Source organism: Camelus bactrianus, chromosome 2, assembly GCF_048773025.1.
Source record: "Camelus bactrianus isolate YW-2024 breed Bactrian camel chromosome 2, ASM4877302v1, whole genome shotgun sequence".
Classification (NCBI taxonomy): domain Eukaryota; kingdom Metazoa; phylum Chordata; class Mammalia; order Artiodactyla; family Camelidae; genus Camelus; species Camelus bactrianus.
In genome coordinates this window covers 64,003,387-64,024,025 of record NC_133540.1, presented here as the reverse complement: position 1 = coordinate 64,024,025, position 20,639 = coordinate 64,003,387, and the positions used below count along the sequence as shown (strand labels likewise).

Here is a 20,639-nt window from a genome sequence, read left to right as displayed (position 1 = left end):
ATACCTGCCTCAGACAGCTCATGGCGCAGCCTCCCGGCCCCAGACCCCCTGGGGCACGCATGCTCCCAGGCATCGGTACTGACTCCTCCCGCTCCGTTCTGGGGGCGTTAGCCCCTGAGGAGGACTTGCTGAGTTCTTTATTACAAAGAAGATTTCCCTCGTGGCCCCTTTAATGTACATTTCCCCACGTTTCTCTTCAACAGGTATTTGACATATTAAATGGGAAACCCTATGAGTCAGAGTTTACATCTGATGACTTACTGGCACAAGGTGAGTTGGGAGAACCCTGTTCTCTGAACCAGTGTCATCCCACCTCGTCATTTAAAGGGCATGAGGGTGAACCGGCATTATCCAGGTTCTGTAAAAGGCACAGGGGCTGCTTTCAGAATCGGGAGGCCCTGGAGGTGCGCCACAGAGAAGGCCCAGTCCTCATCCGTGACAGCATGGGCTGCTGTTACTCATCTGGGCTCCTGCTGGCTTTTCAAGTGAAGGCGCTTGATTGCTTCCACAGGGTGGGAGGGGGAGCAGTCCCTCCAGAGTGTCTCTGGTCGGTTAGGACAGTCGTGTTTCTTCATTTCCTTCAGGAGACATGAAACAGCTGACTGAGGATGTAAAGTTGAAGCTCTACAAGTTGCTAGAAATTCCTGATCCAGACAAAAACTGGGCTACTCTGGCACAGAAGTTAGGTCTGGGGATACTAAATAATGCCTTTCGGCTGAGTCCTGCTCCTTCCAAAACCCTTATGGACAACTACGAGGTAACCTGTCGCCTTACATCACTGGCTGTGTTTATCCAACTTTGCTCTGTTAACATCACTGGCCCGGGCATAATCCCCTTCCATCTCCCTTAATTCTAAGAATATCAGTCATTACCCATGTCCTGGGAGGGTGACCCAATGCCCAGAGGAAACCCACCTTCCTAAGAAGGATGTTCCCTGTTATCAGATACCTTGAGATTTCCTGCAGAAATGCCACTTAGAGGGTCAGGATGGCTGCAGAACTTCGATCTCCCTAAACAAAGATGACAGTCTGTCCTCAGCATTCATGCCTTCCTCTCCCTGAGAACATGCCTTGGTCATGTGTCAGGATGTGGGACCAGTTGGCTATGAGGAGACTCCTAGCAGAGCCATTCATTACCTGGTGATACTTCAATTTCTAAAATGAAAAGGTAGAAAAACAAGGGGTGAAATTACTTTCTTTGAAAATTTCATTAGCTCGTTTCTTATTGAGGTTTAGAGCGTCAGCTTAAACAGGACACGGCCTGAACCTCACTCTAGGTGGGGTTGCGCTGGCTCAGCGCTTTCTCTTTCTCTCTCGGTGTGCTTACTATGAACTGCTTCTCTGTGATTTCCTGAGTGGTCTTTGAGCTGAAGCAGGAAACCCGATTCCAGGGCCCGTGGCCGTCCCCGCGGAGGAGGCAGGGGAGGGGCGTGGGGTCGTGCTCACAGCCTCCCGGGCTTTCCTGGCCCAGGTTTGAGCACCAGGACATACTCTTTCTTCGCTGCTTTCTCGCAGGTATCTGGGGGGACAGTAAGAGAGCTGGTGGAGGCCCTGAAACAGATGGGCTACACGGAAGCGATTGAAGTGATCCAGGCGGCCTTCTGCACCTCGGGGACTGCAGCCCCCGGCCCGGTGAAGACCGCCCCCCAGGCCCCCTCGCTGCCCTTCTCGCCTGTCTCCACAAGGCAAATAGGTAAAGACAAAAAGACACCTTCCTGCTCCCCCAGGCTGGGGCCTCCAGTCCCCAGGCGGGTGGTGTGGCCCCTTCACCTTTCTCTCCTGACCATGCTGTCTGCTGTGTCCGTCAGGTCCCGGGTTCCACCATCTTCCCCTCCCGACACGACCATTCAGGTGAGGGCTGTTCCCAGGAACAGTCACGGTGACACGCGAGTTACTTAAGTTCACAAGAAATACTAAAAACATGATGTGTGTGGTGAAGGTAGAATTATTTCTCTCATTTCTTAAATACAAAGAGAGAGATGTTTATAGAACAAAGACTGGCGCCCCAGACTGTGGACTGCTGCTGTGATGATCCCCACCACGCCCACCCCCAACCCATGTTCATAACGCTGACCTGTCATCCCACCTGAAACACGTAACAGAATGAACTCCCAACACGGTAATCCTTTATGTCCCTTTAAATGTATTCTCAACTCTCTAAGCAACCATCTCGTGCTTTCTCTTTCTGAACTGCCAGCACCCCTTCCCTCTCCTTACTCACCCAGTGTCCTGGCCTCAGTCCACTGGGGACATAGGAACATGTAGCATCCTCTTATCTTGTGCCATCAGAGCACCACCCACCTACACCTGTGCCCAGCTCACCGACCTGCCACCTGGGCCCTGTGGATTCAGGGTCTGAGCCGCAAAGGCAGGGCACCCTCTCACCCATCCAGCCCTCTCCTCTAATTCTTGTTTCTCTCTCTCGTGCATTAGCTGTTTCTCCCTCCCGACTGGATCCCCTTACAAGCAGGCTATCATTTCCTCATCTTTTCAAAATAAAGCAAACACATAGGAAAAAGGCATTTCCTTGACCCCACACACGTTTTAGCTACAGCCCAGTCTCTCTGTTCTTCTCCATGGCCAGGCTTCCCAGGAGACTTCTGTAGAGTGATTTCCAGCACTTCGCTCCTCTCCTCACCCCCTGCAGTCGGGCTCCATTCCCCCAACAGCACCAGGGCCCTTTTCCTTGCAGTGACCAGCATCTGCTCCCATCTGGTCCCCATCCTTCTTGTCTTCTCAGACACGTTTCACAGGTAGCCACTCCCTCCTGCTTCAGACCGTCCCCTCTTGGCTTTTCCACAGCACGCTCCTCTCGCTGCTGCCTCCACACTCACCTTTTACTGACGCAGCCTCCAGGGCCCTGTCCTGGGCCCTCCTTGCCTGTCCTTACCTACTCAGGACACTTGATACCCCTCACCCAGACTCGGCGCTGGCCACGCCAGGCTAAAGCACTGCCGCCCCCCAGGAGGTTAGGCCTGCCTGCGAACACGTGCTGGTCCCAAGCATCGCGCATCCAGCCCGCCCAGAAGGCTTCCTCCTCTCCCGACCACCACCCTCGTCCAGCCACCCTTCCTTTCTTGCCTCGATTCCCACAGCAGCTCCCAATCCATCACCCTGTTTCTGTCTACCCACCTTCAGTCCATTCTCTACACAACAGTTAGTGTGATTCTTTTCAAAAATGGTGTCACACCTGTTATATTCTCCAGTTCATTCGTCCATTCAGCAGATCTCTACTGAGCGCGTCCCCGGGGCCCAGCACTGTTTTGAGGCAGTGAGGTGGGCGGTGAGCGACCAGCGCAGCGGCCCTTCCTTCCCCTTTCACACATAGCGTTCATTCAACGGCCCCGCAGCTCCCATGCGCGCCCGCCGTCTGCTCCCCCGCCCCACCCCCGCTCACTCGTCCGATCCAGGCTCAGGGCCTGTGGCCCTTCTCCTCCCCTTCCCTTCGAAGAGCCTTACCTGGCTGGCTCCTTCCTGCCACGCAGGTTCAGCACCAGTGTCGCCTTGTCTGGTGGGCCTTCCTAGTGGGTAGGGTAGGAATTGTACACACTTGAGAAAGGGTTAGTACTTCCACCAGGAAAGCCACCCACATCTCCCATCTCGACCTGATGCCACTTCCACACAAACAGGTAAATACTTGTATTTTAAGAAGCACAAAGCCCTTGATTTGTAGTTATTTTTAAAATACCTCACAGTTCCTAGCACATAACAGAAACCCAGTAAAGACTGGTTGGTCAGTCAGTCTTAATATTTTAACATTAGAATTCAGTATACAGGAAGATAACATTTTGATTTGTGTATGTTAGACTTCCGTTTCCTTGGACACTCTGTCCCTGTAGGAGATAATTCATGCTGTTCCAATTCCTAAAGACACTTTTCAACTAGAAGAATTTGACCTAATTGTCCAGTATAGACTCACTGTCATCAGAATTATTTTTTCACTCCCAAAATGTTTTTGAGGCAGTGTATAGTTTAATAAGCCTATGAGGCCCAGAGGGAGATCTCATTTTTAGTTCCTACTTCTGTCACCAGTTTGTTTTGCCTATGTTCAGCAATTTCCCCAGCTATAAGATAGGTAATATAGTGGGTGGAAAAATACATCTAATTTCTAAGAAAAAAAGGTACACTTTGAGTCAAGAGAATTCAGAAAGGATTCTGATAAACACGAGGCTAGATTTCAAGAAAGAGGTGAAAACACTTGGCTGATTTTGCTGTTTTCACACATTTTACATTACTCGGTGTTTTCTGCCTGCATCCCACCGCGAACACCAGAGACAAGCCGGGCGGCGTAGGTGGGGTGTGGTAGCTGGTGGAGGCTAATCGGCAGAAGTGGCCGCGAGCCCTCCGGATGCACACGCTGAGCCCAGCGGGGATGGCGGGGCGCAGGGGCTGAGGGCGGCCTGGTTCCCAGCGCGCCCCTCACTGAGTCCGTGCTTTCTCCCCCCAGACGAGCTCCGGGACGACAGCATCTGTGACAGCGGCGTGGAGACGTCCTTCCGCAAACTCAGCTTTACCGAGTCTCTGACCAGCGGCAGCTCATTGCTGACTCTTAACAAGATGCCCCACGATTACGGGCAGGAAGGACCGATAGAAGGCAAAATTTAGCCTGCTGGCAGTTTCCAACATCGTGTAAACCAAAGCTCTGAAATTCCACCGCACTGTCTGTGTGAGAAGGAAGGTTAAGTGCATCCCAAGGTGCTCAGAGGAACGCCGGCCTGCCTGGATCGTTCGGGATGTCATTCAGGGCCTTTTACACGTGGCTTTCTTTCTGAGTTCCTAATGAGTTTTACTTCAGTTGACTTACAGATGGCATGTACAGTCACAGCCCTCGGCTGGGCTGGCGACCCAGGGGGGCTGAAGTGGTTTGCTGTGCTTTACCGGCTGCTTTCTGTTGTCATTGCTGCTGTCCCTCTGCTGCTTTCCCACTGTCATTAAAAGCTGCCGCAGTCCTCTCCCCATCTGGTGGTCTCTCTCGCCATCCACATCACAGCTGTGCATTCAAATTAAAGATTACTGGGCTTTTCCTAACGAGATTATCTGATCTGAGAAAAGAATATGTACATGTCAATATTTAAACATGGTTACAATCAGTGCTGAAAGTGGTATTTTCCCCCTTTTCTGCATTTTGCTATTGTAAATATGTTTTTTAGATCAAATACTTTAAAGGAAAAAAATGTTGAATTTATAAATGCTATTTTTTATTTTACTTTTATAATAAAAGGAAAAGCAAACTGATGACCTCATCTTGTTTGATCTCTACAAATACTTTTCTAAGGACTGTTCCTTGTAGTCATGGGATCCTTCCACAGCCTGGTTATCACATGCACAGTTCTCTAGAATCCATTTTTTGATCCAGAAAGGAGCCAAAAAAAAATTATCAAAAGAGAAGCGCTGTAACCTGAGATGAAATCTTTGGGTTTGTCACATCCTTGCTAGGCTCATTTCATTTAGGCTGCATCACCCCGCCTTCCTGCATCTCATGCAAAACTGTTCCTCTTCAACCCTCAGTGTGTTCTCAGTGCCTCTGGGACTCAGTATTGAAACTGCGGCATACCAGGGGTCTTCAACAAGAAGCTCTAGCACAAAGCTTTACTGAACTACTCTTCAGTCAAAGGACTGAAAATAAGGGAGAGAAGAAATGAAAGGGTTTAAGTGAGGTGCTGTGATGAACACTGGGATATGCTTCCAAGAGCCTTCTTCAACAACGGGCTTGTCAGCCCAGCTGCTGGGGCCACACTAAACCAGGCCTTCGTCGTCATTTCAACAGTCTTCACCAGGCGTAGATCCCATCTCAAGAAACCACTTTCTTGGCTCATCCATAGACAAAACTCCTCATCTGTTTAAGGTTCATCATGAGATTGCAGGAGTTCAGTCACATCTTCAGGCTCCACTTCTAATTCCAGTTCTCCTGCATCTGCATCTCCTTCCTCCACTGAAATCTTGACTCCCTCAAAGTCTTCCACGAGGGCTGTAATCACCTTCTTCCAAACTCCTGTGAACGTTGATTTTTTGACCTCATGAATCATGAATGTTCTTAACAGCATCTAGAATGGTGAATCCTTTCCAAAAGATTTTCAATTGACTTTGCCCAGATTCATCAGAGGAATCACTATCAATTGCAGCCATAGCCTTATGAAATGTGTTTCTTAAATAATAAGACTTGAAAGTCAAAATTACACCTCAATCCCTGGCTGCAGAATGGATGTTGCATTAGCATGAAAATGAAAACAACATGAAACAACACTTACCTTGTTGCATATCTCCATCAGAGCTCTTGGGTGACCAGGTGCATTGTCAACAAGCACATTTTGAAATCTTTCTTCCTGAGAAGTTGGTCTTAACAGTGGGCTTAAAATATTCAACAAACCACGTTGTAAACAAATGTGCTGTCATCCAGGCTTTGTTGTTCCATTGACAGAGCACAGGCAGATTAGCTTTAGCATCATTCTCGAGGGACCTAGGATTTTCAGAATAGGAAATGAGAATTGGCTTCAACTTAAACGTACCAGCTGCACTAGCCCCTAACAAGAGAGGCAGGCTGTCCTTTGAAGCTTTGAAGCCAGGCGTTGACTTCTCTCTAACTATGAAAGTCCTAGATGACGTCTTCCAATGGAAGGTTGTTTCATCTACATGGAAATCTGCTGTTCAGTGTAGCCACCTTCATTAATGCTCTTAGCTAGATCTCTGAATGGATAACTTGACGCAGTTTCCACATCAGCACTTGCTGTTTCACCTTGAACTGTGATGTTATGGAGATGCCTTCTTTCCTCCAACGTCATGAATCAACCCCTGCTGGTTTCAGACTTTTTGTCTACAGCTTCTTCACTTCTCTCAGTCTTTACAGAACTGAAGAGTTAGGGCCTTGCTCTGGAATAGGCTTTGGCTTAAGGGATGTTGTGGCTGGCTTGATCTTCTATCCAGACCACTACAACTTTCTCCACATCAGCAGTAAGGCTCGTTTGCTTTCTTATCGTGTGTGTTCACTGGAGTAGCACTTTTCATTTCCTTCAGAAACTTCTCCTTCGCCTTCACGACGCGGCTAACTGGTGCAAGAGGCCTCTCTTTCAGCCTGTCTTGGCTTTCAACACGCCTTCCTAAGCTCAATCATTTCTAGCTTTCCATTTAAAGTGAGAGATGTGCAACTTCTCCTTTCACTTGAACACTTTGAGGCCACTGGAGGGTTATTAATTGGCCTGATTTCAGAATTGTTGGGTCTCAGGGAATAGGGAGGACTGAGGAGAGGGAGCGAGACAGGGAATGGCCATTCAGTGGAGCAGTCAGAACACACGCATCATTTTTCAATTAAGTTCACCATCTTGTCTGGGCATGGCTTGTGACACCCCAAAACAATTGCAACAGTACCATCAAAAATTACTGATCACGGGTCACCATAAGGGATAGAATAATAATGATAATGAAAAAGTTCAAAATATTACAAAAATTACCAAAATGTGATGCAGAGACAGGAAGTGAGCAAATGCTGTTGGAAAAATGGTGCCAGTAGACTTGCTCCATGCAGGGGTTGCCACAAACCTTCAATTTGTAAAAAATGCAGTATCTGCAAAGCACAATAAAGAAAAGCGCAATAAAATGTGGTATGTGTGTATTCCAGTTTTTGAAAGTTGTATTTTTAAAGTGAAAAAAAGCATAGCTCTGCATCGCCTTAATTCTCCAACAGCAGGCCATACCTCCACTCCTCCACCAGCTCCTCTCTGCGGCAAAGGGTTATTTTCCAGGCAGCCACAAGGTCCCCCGCCTTACAGAGTCATGCCGACATTCCTCCTCCTGCGGGGAGGGACCTACATCCCTTCCCTGTACATCAAGGCGGGCCCGTGACAAGGGTGGAAGTGATGCTAAGTGACTTCCAAGGTTAAGTAAGAAAATGCAATACAACTTCTGCCCAGTCCTCCTGGGTCAGGTCTCTCCCAGTTACCATGCTTTGAGGGAGCCAAGTGGCCATGTGGAGAAGCCACATGAGGCCATGTCAGGTGTTTGACCAACAGCCTTCACTGAGGTCCCAGCCAATGCTGGCATCAACCGGGCAGCAGTCGGCAGATGTGTGTGAGTGAAGCCTTGAGAGCATGCCAGCCAGTCACACTTGAGTAGCCTTCAAGCTCCTGAGCTGATGCTGCCCAAGGGGAGACCCTGGTCTGCTGAGCCCTGCCCAAATGGCAGGCTCATGAGTAAATTAAACAATGGCTGATGTTTTAAGCCCCAGGTGCGGGGTGGTTTGTAGCCATCCCCAGGTCTCTAGCCCGACAATTCCCACACTAGAAAGGTCACTTTGAAGAGAAGCTGACTCCAACAGAAACGAGGAAGCAGTTCACACCCAGACCAAAAATAACACTCCCCTTCTTCAATAAGAAGCCCTATTTCTATTCTGTTCCAGAAACTTCCTCTTTCTGCTCCCAGGTCGCAGTGCTGGCCTGACCCTCTGCGTGGTGCTTGGACGAAAAGGCTACCAAGGCTGGCTGTGCCTCTGAGGGAGGAGTGTCTTTCATTCTGCACCAGCCGATGGGGATAAATGCCAGAAGGCATGCGGGAGACAGGTGGACAGCTACAATGGGCCCGAAATAAACCTTCCCAGAAAGCCTGTCTCTCAGCAGGAAGCCGTTTATAAATAGCGTCCTCAGAACCTTAGTTATCTTTCGAACGTTCTATACTCTGCAAGCACAACGGGGTCTTTCCCAGGATCAGCAGTCTTCCCTTTCTGGCCGCAGCAAGCCCTGCTGCTGCTCATCTGCCCGCCCGCGTCCCCTGCCGTGGTCGGACGTAGTGTGGACAGTCCCAGTCGCCGTGGGCCACGGAGGGCAGCCCTGCAAACCAGACCTTCTGCATCTTAGCGGGAAAAGAGGGGAAGGGGCCAGGCGGATTTGAGCATTTGTTACATGCCAGTCCCTTTGCTGTAATGGATTCTGGTGATAGTCTTCAAGTCAGCCCTAGAGGGTACATATTTAACCCCAATTTTACAATGAGGAAACAGATAATCTGCATATTAACCAACTTACCACAGATTCAAATCCAGGTGTATCTGATTCCACGGGTTATTCTTTAACCAGGTCTGAAACCCTCTGAAGTCCTATATTTTAAAGAGAAAGAAAAACATCCATATGCACCTGTACAAAGATGGCAGTCGTGATGTACCCCAGGCAAAATGCAAAGTGAACCCCGAGTATCACCACAAAGCTTTGTTGCTTAAATGTTAATGTGACTTAGTTTTCCCCCCAGTAACAGGCTAAGATGCTTACATATGAATTATTCATGGACCAGAGGCTCGGGTTACATCTTTTCTCCTCCTTATTTTGTTTTTCCGGGGATTTGTTTTTGCTTTGCGTTGTCCTTCCCCGGGTAATGGACTTAGAGAGGCACAGGAGTCAAGATGAAACTACAATTCTTTTATTTTCTTAAGGATCGCAGAACTCAGAGTTAGACGAGATCTTAAAGATCACTTAAGTAAATCATCCACGTTGGCTTCTCTTTTTAAGCAGCCATGTTGTGAAAGCATCTCCTCCCTGTATCCTCACTGTGGCTGCTGTTTCGTTTAAATACCAACACAGGTTCCCGTCCAGCGGTTTCCTAGGATCATCACTTGGCTTTGGGGTTGGGGGAGACGCTGAGGAGGGGCTTGAAATTAAATGGATGGAATTCTCCATTATCATGGATCCCACCGTGTCTACAATAGGCTGCTTTCATCACCTAGGACAAGTGACTAGGTCCACAAACTGCTCACGCTCCTCGGGATGAGCAGGAGGAAGGGGCTGAGACAGCATCTTCTCACTTCCAGCAGCAAGCTTCCATGTTGATCTCTCTTTCCAAAATGAGTATGTCACTGAGATATCACAACCACCCTCCAGGAACGGAGACGTGTATTCAGCCACGATTTCTTGAGCATTTGCCAAATGCCAGGCACTACAATGAGTGGTCATCACTCATCGTTCCATATTACTTGTTCAAAACCTCTGTGAAGTAAGGACTTTGGTGCTATTTTACAGATGAGGAAACCAAGGCACACATAAAGCATTTAACTACAGGATCTCCTGACTCCAGTAATCTGTTTAAATAAACCACACTTGCAGCCAGGGGATGGGGGTGAGTAAGGTGTCTCTCTCCCAGTTAGTCATGAAGGGATCCAGGCTGACAGTGACTCTTCCTCCAACCCTTGGCTCCCAAGGTCTTGCTGGGGGTGATGGTCCCAGTCAGCTGGAAGGGAGAGCACAGAGGAGTACACGGGGCCATTCAGAATGGGTCCCTTCCTCCCTCACATTGCACTGGAGAAAAACTTTAGTCCCACAGCCCCATTAAGAGCAGGAAGACCATGTGGGTGATCTATTTTTGTTTGCAATATTAGGAGGGGGGTTGCTTTGGGTGAACATCTGATGAACAGTTCCCAGTCTCTGGCACAAATCAAAATTCCTTACCTAAGGGATGGAGGCTGAACCCGAAGTTCCTTCTAGTTCCAACTTGTGTGCAAACATTCACTCACTCTGAAAGTCACCTGCAATGGCAAATAGCCATCACCAAAGTCAAAATCATGTCCCAGGATTAAGAAGGGAAAATACGCTGTAAGAATGAAGTCACAGGTTCTCCTAAGGAACTCCTCAGAGATGACCAAGGGTATTAGATCAGGTCGGATGGGGGAGAGGTACCGCACCAAGGCCTCGTTGCCTTTGCTCTGACTCAGGACCACCACCCCTACCCACCCCTGGCTCTCCAGCCTCCATGGTCTGTAGTCCCTTAAACATGAGACCTTGAGTACATTGATGCTAAGGTTGAGGGTCTTCAAGGGGCCATGGCCCTTAGGATCCCACGTGAAGGAAAGGGACAGGCAAGTTCATCCTTCTTGTGATCTACAGAGAACTAGCAGGGCCCTGATTCTCATTTTTCAGATGAACGGAAAAGGGGCAGAAATTCATCCTTGGGGAAATACTATTCTCTCCTGGCTGGAAGAATACCAGATGAAACAGAATTCTAGCAATCCCTTCTCCCAGGCTTTCTCCTTAGGACCCCGGGAAGCAGAGGTGCTACTGAAAATGATGAGATGACACTTCGCGTATGATGGTGTCAGATCAGGGAGGGTTACGAGTTGATGCTGGATACTAGACAGCCACGTTGCTAGATCCATTCTATGGCTAGAAGAGAGATTTTTTTTTCTCATTTCAAAACTGTCTTACCATATGATCTAGCAATCCTACTCCTGGGCATATATCTGGAGGGAACTCAAATTAGAAAAGATAGATGTACAATAGCCAAGACATGGAAACAACCTAAATGTCCATTGACAGATGACTGGATAAAGAAGTTGTGGCATATTTACACAATGGAATATTACTCAGCCATAAAAAAAGAATAAAATAATGCAATTTGCAGCAACATGGATAGATCTGGAGGTCATTATTCTAAGTGAAGTAAGTCAGAAAGAGAAAGACAAATGCCATATGATATTTATATGTGGAATCTAGAAAAGAAAAAAGAAAAACAAAGACACTAATGAATCTCCCCACAAAAGAGAAACAGACTCACAGACATAGTAAGCAAACTTACAGTTACTGGGGGAAAGAGGGTAGGAAGGGATAAATTGGGAGTTTGCGATGTGAAAATATTAACTACTACATACAAAATAGATAAAAAACAAATTTCTTATGTATAGCATAGGAAACTATATTCAATATCTTATAGTAACCTATAATGAAAATATGAAAACAAATATATGTATATATATGAGTGAAACATTATGCTGTATACCAGAAATTGACACATTGTACTTGACTATACTTCAATTAATTAATTAAAATAAATTTTTAGAAAACTATTTTGCAATTTCCCTTCCCTTTCCTAAGGCAAGAATTTACAACTTAAGATTTTTTTGCTTCAAAAATTTAAATGAGAAACTTCATGCCATGAACTTTTTCCTTTGGCAGGACACCTGTTCGTCACTTTGTTCAAATGAAAATGTTCGCTTTTGCTTTTGAAATAAATTTCCTTTGGTAATTTTGAAAAAAAAAAAGAACCTGAAAAAACCAAAACCAAAACTTTTAAACATGAATGCTGTTATTTACAAAAGATTTTCAAATATTTATTCTCATAACAACCTAAGAGGTAAAAAGCGTGGGGGCAGTTAATTCCTGCCATTTTCCACAGAAAGACAACGACGCTGATGTGCCCAGGGTCCTCAGTCCAGTGTAAAGAGTGAGGGCTGGACTTGGCCTTCAACGCTCACACTGTGCTCCTTGGCCTCACTCCGCGGCCAATCACAGAGCAAACGGCTGCTCTGAGAGGGAAGGTGGCAGAGACGCCCAGGAGAGGGGAGGTGAAGCTGCCCGCACACAGGCACTGACGGCTGGCAAAGCCGCGGGAAACCGGCGTCCCATCAACAAAGGACTCAGCAGCGTCAGTGTATGTGGCCCTCGCACAAGCTCTTGCAGATGGACCCTACAGGGGCCACAAGAGTCCTGCTGGGTTTCTCTCTCTCCCCATCCTCCTTCGTCTTCACTCCTCTCCTTTGGTGTTGGGGCCCTTAGAAGCTTCTCAACACCCTGCCTGGTTCTGCCTGTTTCCTTTTGCCCCTTCCCTTCCACCAACAATTCAATCCAGGGCCTCCAAAATGCTGCCCGAGGGGCACCGTGTCGATGTGGGATCCTGCCTCATAGTTGAAGCACAGCCTGGCCCAGAGAGGCTACAGGACCAGCAGTCATATCCCCATGAAGACCGACCATAGGCAGGCAGGTCCTGCCACTGGAGCAGCGCTGCCTAAGACAATCATTCCTGTCTCCTTCCTAAGTGCCACCCCCTGCACCTCGCCCATCCCTGCCTGGAACCGCAGGCCCGGGCGACCACCTCCCCTACAGATGGGGACGTACAAGCTCAGGAAGAATCTATACACTCACAGACGACTGGGCAGGTCAGCCTGACGCCAAAGCAGTCCTCATTTGTCTTCTCCTTCCCAGATCAAAACTGGGAAGGTCAAAGCCACCATTTGGCCCCGAATGCCTTCCTACCTCGCCAAAAGCACATCTTGAATGACGAGCAACATATGCACACAGCGTATGCACCAGGGACCATTTCAGTTCCAAAAAGGCAAAGGAACTCTAGGTTTAAAGCTCCAGGAAAGAATGTGTGGGCAGCGAATCACCCAACACCCACACATCCACCCCCTTAGACAGAAGGGGGCCATGCTGGACCAGGGAAGACCCTCCTCATTTCCTATGCAGAACCGCAAGGTCATTCCTCTCAAGTCATGCCGTAACTCACGGTTTCAGTCCTTTCCTTACTGCTCTCTGCTATGGTGCCTTTTAAGAGTTCATTGGATTCCTGCCCCATCCATCAGCTATCCTGGAGGCTTTGTGCCAAGTGTTCATGGATTCATAGCAATTCAGTTAAGATTAAAAATCATTCAGATGCCACCTTTTTACCAAAATCGCAAAGATGAAGAGAAATGAAATAAACCCACAAGGCAGAGAGCAGAAAAGGTTACTCTGCAGGTCTGACCCTCGTGATCAGGCTCTCGGTGCTCTGCCTCTGAGCCCTGGAGCCCAAGGAGAAATCAGAGCTTAAACAAAGCTGCTCCCATCCTTCTTCCCTCCCTCCCGTTCTCCCTCTTTCTCCTTCCCTACCCTCCTTTCTCCCTCTATCCCTCTCTTCCTTCTTTCTTCTCTCCCCACCCCCCACCTCTCTCTTTCAAGAAAGATCCAGCATTCCAGGGCACTGGCATCCGGTCCTCTGAGGCCTTGAGGGGTTGGGGGTGGACGCCCCACAAGCTCTTCCCTCCCTGCCCTGTTCTGGGGAAGCCTCCGGGAAACGGGTGTCCTGGCCCGGGGTGGCCCCTCCAGCCACCACCAGCCTCATTTCCTGTGCACAAGAGGCCTCTGCTGGAAGGAGCAGAACTCTGCACAGTCACCCAGCAGCTGGCCTGCCTCCTGCTACTCAACTTTTTGGCGTCAGTAAAATTGGACAGTGGCTTACCAAAATAAAAAAGGAAATTTAGAAATTTTCTCGGCTTACTGCCCGAATGTTTCTCCTCCAACGCAGGTCACAGAAACCTGATGACTATTTTCCCATAGTAGAGAAGACTTCAATTGTTCCTTTTCTTTTGACAAGGAAAATGTAAGACCCCCAGGCCTGATCACTCTCTCCAGCCAGAGCCACAGCAGACTGCAACTCTTGAGTAATAATCATCATAAGCCGGCATTTACGACTTCTCTACCCATCCTAGGCATCGTGTATATATAGTCTTTATTTTATTTAATCCTCACAACTCTATGAGGTAGTGATTACTATTAACCTTGTCTTAAAAATAAGGAAACTGAGGCTCACAAGTTAGGTGACTGGTCCAGGTTCAGTACGTGTTTGAGCCAAACTTGCATATCAGAGGGTCAGTATGAGAGTCCGAGCCCACACGGCCCCGCCCAAGGCTGGGCTATGTCTCACCTCCAAGCCCACGCCTCTGTCCGCCTGAAAGCCTTTGATTAAACAACCAGAACTCCTGACTCTGGATTAAACAAACAGAGGCTGTCTTTTTTCCTTAATATCAATTCCAAGATGACCGGAGATAGACAGATCTAAATTTGCCATGGAATCTTGCCTTTTTAAAAAGTTAGTAATCTCTCTTTTTAAAACACCATTTGGGCCAGCAAAATCATCTGCTTGTGTATGACGTGAACCACACTTTCTACAATTGTACCTTCAGGATGACCAGGCAGGGTGAGGAGCTTACGGCTCTGAGAAGAAGACAAGGTCCTCCCCTCTCCCCTTCCAGGTGCCACTGCTGACCCCTCACTCACATGGGCTCCCCTGGATGATGCTGCTTCCAACCATCACCCAATGCCCGAGCAGGTGCCAGTCCTGCCCACCTCCCTAGGCTTCCTTTGATGACTTAACACAGAGGCAATGATAATTATAATAACTAACATTTGTTGAATAGTTGTTGTGTGCTATCAATATCTGTGCACCATCTCATGTAGTCCTCACCACGAACCTATGAGGCAAGATTATTATTACCGCCATATGTACAGACAGATTTAGTAACTAAGATGTAGTTTTGTTTTGTTTTGTTTCTTATAATAACAGAGTTAGAGGATTACAGGGTTAGTCCAGCAGTTCAACATCTCTGACATCCTCCCTGTGTCAATGTTACCTCAAGGTCATAAGAAGGCTGCAGCAGCTCCAAGTATCTCCTCACACAGCAGCTTCTCAACTTCAGCCAACAGCAGACGGCTCCTCCTCAGATCTCTTTCTTATCAAGGGAAAAAACCTCCCCCTCTAGAACCCCACATTAAGTAACACCTTATGTTTCATTTGAGAGAATTGGGTCACATGCCTAACCCTAGACCAATCACCGGCAAAGGAGAATAGGATTAGTGTAACCAGTTATGATTCAGTCCCTGGGGCTGGATGCCTAGCCACCTCAACTGCAGATAAGAGGAGAAAACAGCTGTAGGACGGCCTGCCAATCATGTCTGCTCCAACCACTGGGCATATGTGAACTGCCTCTGAGGATCCAGGAAATTTTACAAAAGCCATAATGAGTAACAATAACAGAATAAGAACAAGAGGTTTGTTCCCACACACATTATGAAACAGGAATGAGTACTAGTTCTCAACCAGAAATTTCCAGGATCCTGACATCCCACTTCTAGGTTTCTAAGCTACTTTAGTGTTGTCTGTCACCCTTTGTACTCACTCACTGCTTATACACTGCGTGCTGTGGCACAAGCTGGTGCTCAAAAAATCCGTGCAAAAGCTGAGACCTGACCTAAAGAGTTCAGCTCTGTCATCGTTGCAAACTCTTTTTTGCATGGCAGGATCAGTAACCCACGTCTACGTAAAAAAAATAAAGAGAAAGAGACAGTTATAAAACATGACACAGTGATGTGAGGCCCTTACTTCTGCAAAGCCCACTTGTTATTCAGCCCCTATTCAAGGGCTCGAAGATGTCACGCAGGTAGCACTCCTCAGCTTTTGGTTACAAGTTCAGAGCCGAGCCTCGCTGCCCAGCTGGTCTTGTGCTTTTCCTTCCTTATGTCTCAATTACAGTGACAGTCTTATAACGCCTTTCTTAAGTGCAATTTTTTCTTTTATTATAAACTTACAAAAAAATTTTCCTGAAGTGTTTAACAAGATGGCCGTATCTAACGTTACTCCCAGTACCACTGTCACATTCACCTTAAAGGACTTGTCACTGAAATGGACTCATCTGTCTACTTGCATATTGTCTGCTTCCCCTACAGTGAACAGTCCACGACAGCAGAGACTTGTCTGCCTTTTTCACTGCAACACCCCCAGAGACAAGGCCAAGTGCCTGCTCAGTGCTCCTTACTAAACGCCCAGTAAATGAATGAGTACGTTCTTAAACAGTCTTTAGAGTCAGAATATAAATGTGTCTCAAGACACTGGTTTGTTCTGTGACTTTGAGAGTTTGTATAACATCACCCTGATTGACACTCTCCAGTGAGTCAGTCAGAAAACAGGACCTCTTCCCTTCACTTGGAAACACTACTAAATGCCTTTTCTCCGTCACCCTTCTAATTTTATGCACTCATTGAATTGATGAGACCGCATTCACAGGTAGAACCTATGAATATTTTGAGATGCTTTGAATTTCCCACACAAACAACGCCTCCTTGTTTCTCTCCCTGAATCTTACCACACTGAACTGAATCCGATAGCAGCTTCAAATCTGAGAGCCAGAGGCAGCCCCAGAGGATAGCCTTCTGTCTCAGGTCTGAGTCACCTGAGGAATGCTTGGGCAACATCTCTGATTTCCCCTGCACTGCAGCTCACATTCATTCCAACAGAAAACAAAATCGTCCTACTTCCCAAAGTCAAGTAAGAAGAAAAAGACAAAGAGTTACAGCGAATGTGATTAAGAAAATTATCATATTTATTGTTGTCTTCATTCTTAAATGGGAAGATGCAATCCTGGGAACTGAACGCTTATCTCACTCTCTGGAATGTGCTTTGCAACCACACAGCAGAAGGAAGTGATCCTGGTCGTTCCATTCTCTCTATTAATGTCTGCGTAACTACTACCAGGAAAGCCTTCTCAGAAACCCAAAGCCAAGAGTAAGTACATCAGACTCCATGCCAGCAAATGCAGCAAAACACACCTACTAAAATGGTGGAAATGCCTAACCTCAGTGCCACGCGCGAACTGTGCAAGGACGTTTTGCACATTACTATTCTCTTACAGAAACAATGTGTCTGCAGCACATTTCTCTCCTTTTATAAAGAGCTGTCAGCATATATTTATATCCATTCATTAATTTATTCTTCCCTCACAAATTCATTTATTTCCAATACCTCTTCCCCCCACTTTAAAAAAAAAAAAAAGACATTTGGGATTTCCAGTCAAGACGGCAGAATAGTAGGACCATGAGCTCACCTCCTCTCACAATTACAACAAAACCACAATTGACTGCTGAACAACCATCGAAAAAAGAGACTGGAACCTAGATAAAAGATCTTTTTCAACTGGAAACAAAGAGGGAACCACAGTGGACAGTAGGAGGGGCGTCCTCACCATATGATTGGGCCCCATTACCCCCTAGGTGGGCAACCCACAAACTGGAGAATAATTAACTTGCAGAGGCCCTTCCACAGGAGTGAGAGACACTACAAAAAAAAAATACATATACATATATATATATATACACACGCACGCACACACATATATATATTACAGGCCAATATCTTTGATGAATATAGACATAAAAATCCTCAAAATATTTGCAAATCGAGTCCAACAAAACATAAAGAGGATCATACACTATGATCAAGTTGGATTCATTTCAGGGTACCAAATACGGTTCAGCACACACAAATCAATGTGATACACCACATCAACAAAAGAAAAAAACCACACGGTCATGGCAGTAGACACAGAAAAAGCATTTGATAAAATTCAACATCCATTCACGATAAAAGCTTTTAATAGAGCGGGTACACAGGGAACATGCCTCAGCGTAATGAAAGCCGCCTATGACAAGCCCACAGCCAGCACAGCACGCGATGCTGAGGCTGAAAGCCCCCCTGCTGAGCCCGGAAACAAGGCAAGGGCGTCCGCTCTCAGCGCTGCTGTTCAGCACAGCATCGGGAGGCCTAGCCGCAGCGCGCAGGCAAGGAAACAAAAGGCTGAGGGTAGGGGAGTATATACGTGTGGGTGGGGAGGGCTATGTGCACACTCACTATTTTCTGCTCAATTCTGTTGTGAACCTGAAACTGCTCTAAAAGAATAAGGTCTATTCAAAAAAAAAAAAAAAAAAAGCAAGCAAGCTTAATGGGAAAAAAAAAAAAGGTATCCAAGCTGGAAGGGAAGAGGTAATGTTATGGAAATGACAGGCCAGTCAAGAAACAAGCACCACTCGGAGGGTTGGAGTACTCAGATGTATTACGCCGGCGGGCTCAGAGGGGCTTCTGCTCCGAAGCTCTGAGCACCTCCAAGGCGTGCGCATGAGGTTTTACAGGGTAAAGTACAAGCTTGGGGTATTTGGCCAATAGGCATGGAACAGCTTTAGCAGCATTATCACAAAAGTGGAGGCGGGGAGGCAGCAAACCAACATTTCAAATCCAGATATATCTCTTTGAAAATCCAGCTGGCTAGCAAAAAAAAAAAAAAAAAAAAAAAAAAAAAAATGAACAGGAAACTAACACTAATTAACTTACATTTACAAGTTAGTCCAGAACTCAGATCAGTATTTCGATACTTAGATTTGTGAGTTATCTTGTTAGCCCAGCCCAGCCTCTCCTTCACATTCCTAGACTTGTGAGTTATCTTGTTAGACCAGCCCGGTTTTTCTTTCACAGTAAAACTGTCATTATTTGCAGATGACATGATACACTATATAGAGCACCCTAAAGTCTCCGCACAAAAACCATTAGAACTAATAAGTGAATTCAGCAAGGTAGCAGGACACAAGATGAATGTACTGAAATCTGTTGCATTTCTTTACACTAAAAATGAAATATCAGAAAGAGAAGTAATATTAAAAAAATACCTAGGAATAAATTTAATCAAGGAGGGGAAAGACCTACACACTGAAAACTATAAAACATTGATAAAGGAAATTAAAGGTGACTCAAAGAAATGGAAATATATCCCTATGCTCTTGGATTAGAAGAATCAATATTGTTAAAATGGCCATACTACACAAAGCAATCTACAAATCTAATGCAACCCCTATCAAGATACCCATGATATTTTTCCCAGAACTAGAATAATCCTAAAATTTATATGGAACCACAAAAGGCCCAGAATTGCCAAAGCAGTCCTGAGGAAAAAGAACAAAGCTAGAGGCATAACCCACTCCCTGCTCCACTCCAGACTTCCGACAACACTACAGAGCTACAGTAATTAAAACAGTGTGGTATTGGCACAAAAAAAGACATATGGACCAATGGAACAGAATAGAGAGCCCAGAAATAAATCCAGACTCACGGTCAATTAATCTTTGACAAAGGAGACAAGAATAGACAACGGAGAAAAGACAGTCTCTTCAGCAAGTGCTGTTGGGAAAACTGGACAGGTGCATGTCAATCAGTGAATTTAGAGCACTCCCTCACTCCATACACAAAAATAAACTCAAAATGCCTTAAAGACTTAAACATAAGACAAGACACTAAACCTCCTAGAAGAAAACATAGGCAAAACATTTTCTGACATAAATCTTAGCAACGTTCTCCTAGGGCAGTCTACCCAAGTGATAGAAATAAAAGCAAAAATAAACAAATGGGACCTAATTAAACTTATGATAACTTAGGGAATTATATTCAATATCTTATAACAATCTATAATGGAAAATAATCTGAAACATATATAATTGACTCACCTTGCAGTACACCTGAGACTAACACAATATTGTATTAACTACATTTCAATTTAAAAGAAAAAAGACATTTCCCTTTATTTGCTTCATTTTCACTCGTTTCATGACTTTGTGATGATTATGATGTTAGAAAGGTACAATCACTATTTACTTAGCATTTATTTTGTTCAAAACTTTTTATTTTTAATATTTACAACTACCTTTGAAGTTTAGAGATTACTAGCTCCATTTTACAGATGAGAAAAGTCAAGTCCAAATGATCATGGGGTTGCCCAAGGTCACACAGCCAATAAACCTCAGAACTTGGATTTCGATTCACGTCAGTGTGGCAGGAAGCCCGCCCTCTCCTGGATGAGAGGGTCACACCCCAGCATGGCGGCTCTATTTACAGAGCCTTCACGAAGTGCCAGCACTGGGCCCAGCCCTCTAGCCAAATTTTTTTTATTATTCAAAACACACTGACAAGGTGAGTGTAATTATTCCCATTTTACCACAAGGGAACTGAACATATAAGTATCTTGATTAAGTTTACAGAGCTAGGAAGGGCAGAGTTGCAATGTAAATTTTGGCCATCAACTTCAAAGCCCACCTCACAGGGCACCTGGCCCAGAAAATATTCTAGTTAATGGAGAGGAGAGTCCTCCCTGCCCCCCAGCAACAGTGCGACAGTAATATTTTCAACGGTGACAAAAAAGTGATAGAAGATTCTTAACTTGACAAATATTATAAGTTACATCCCTAAGTCCCAGTCCTTCATAAGCTTTTAGAACACATAAAACGAGGGAACTCTTAGACACTGAAAGAAAGGCCTGCATTGTCTGCA

General features: G+C 46.1%; 1 protein-coding gene and 1 long non-coding RNA gene across 5 annotated transcripts in view; one reads left to right on the top strand and one right to left on the bottom strand.

Annotated features, from left to right (window-relative positions):
* NFKB1 (nuclear factor kappa B subunit 1) overlaps positions 1-5,234 on the top strand; it is a 110,034-nt gene extending 104,800 nt beyond the window's left edge. For 2 of the 3 annotated variants that reach the window (XM_074343173.1, XM_074343171.1), the window contains exons 21-24: positions 204-270; positions 585-757; positions 1,515-1,692; positions 4,447-5,234. In XM_074343173.1, the coding sequence (XP_074199274.1) occupies positions 204-270; positions 585-757; positions 1,515-1,692; positions 4,447-4,604 (576 nt within the window). In that variant the 3' untranslated portion in view covers positions 4,605-5,234. Of the gene's footprint in view, positions 1-203; positions 271-584; positions 758-1,514; positions 1,693-1,807; positions 1,851-1,972; positions 2,004-4,446 lie in introns of those variants that run through there. The other variant, XM_074343180.1, reaches the window with a different exon arrangement.
* LOC105067912 (uncharacterized) lies at positions 252-13,638 on the bottom strand. 2 transcript variants are annotated; one of them, XR_012499565.1, is made up of 8 exons: positions 10,418-13,638; positions 9,248-10,199; positions 9,008-9,078; positions 7,445-7,557; positions 6,248-6,456; positions 3,459-3,520; positions 949-1,154; positions 252-578 (listed from the first exon to the last, which is right to left on the bottom strand). It is a non-coding gene; the product is annotated as an uncharacterized LOC105067912 (long non-coding RNA). The 2 variants fall into 2 exon arrangements; XR_012499564.1 differs by having other exon boundaries at positions 9,248-13,638.
* Between the last annotated feature and the right edge of the window lie 7,001 nt (positions 13,639-20,639).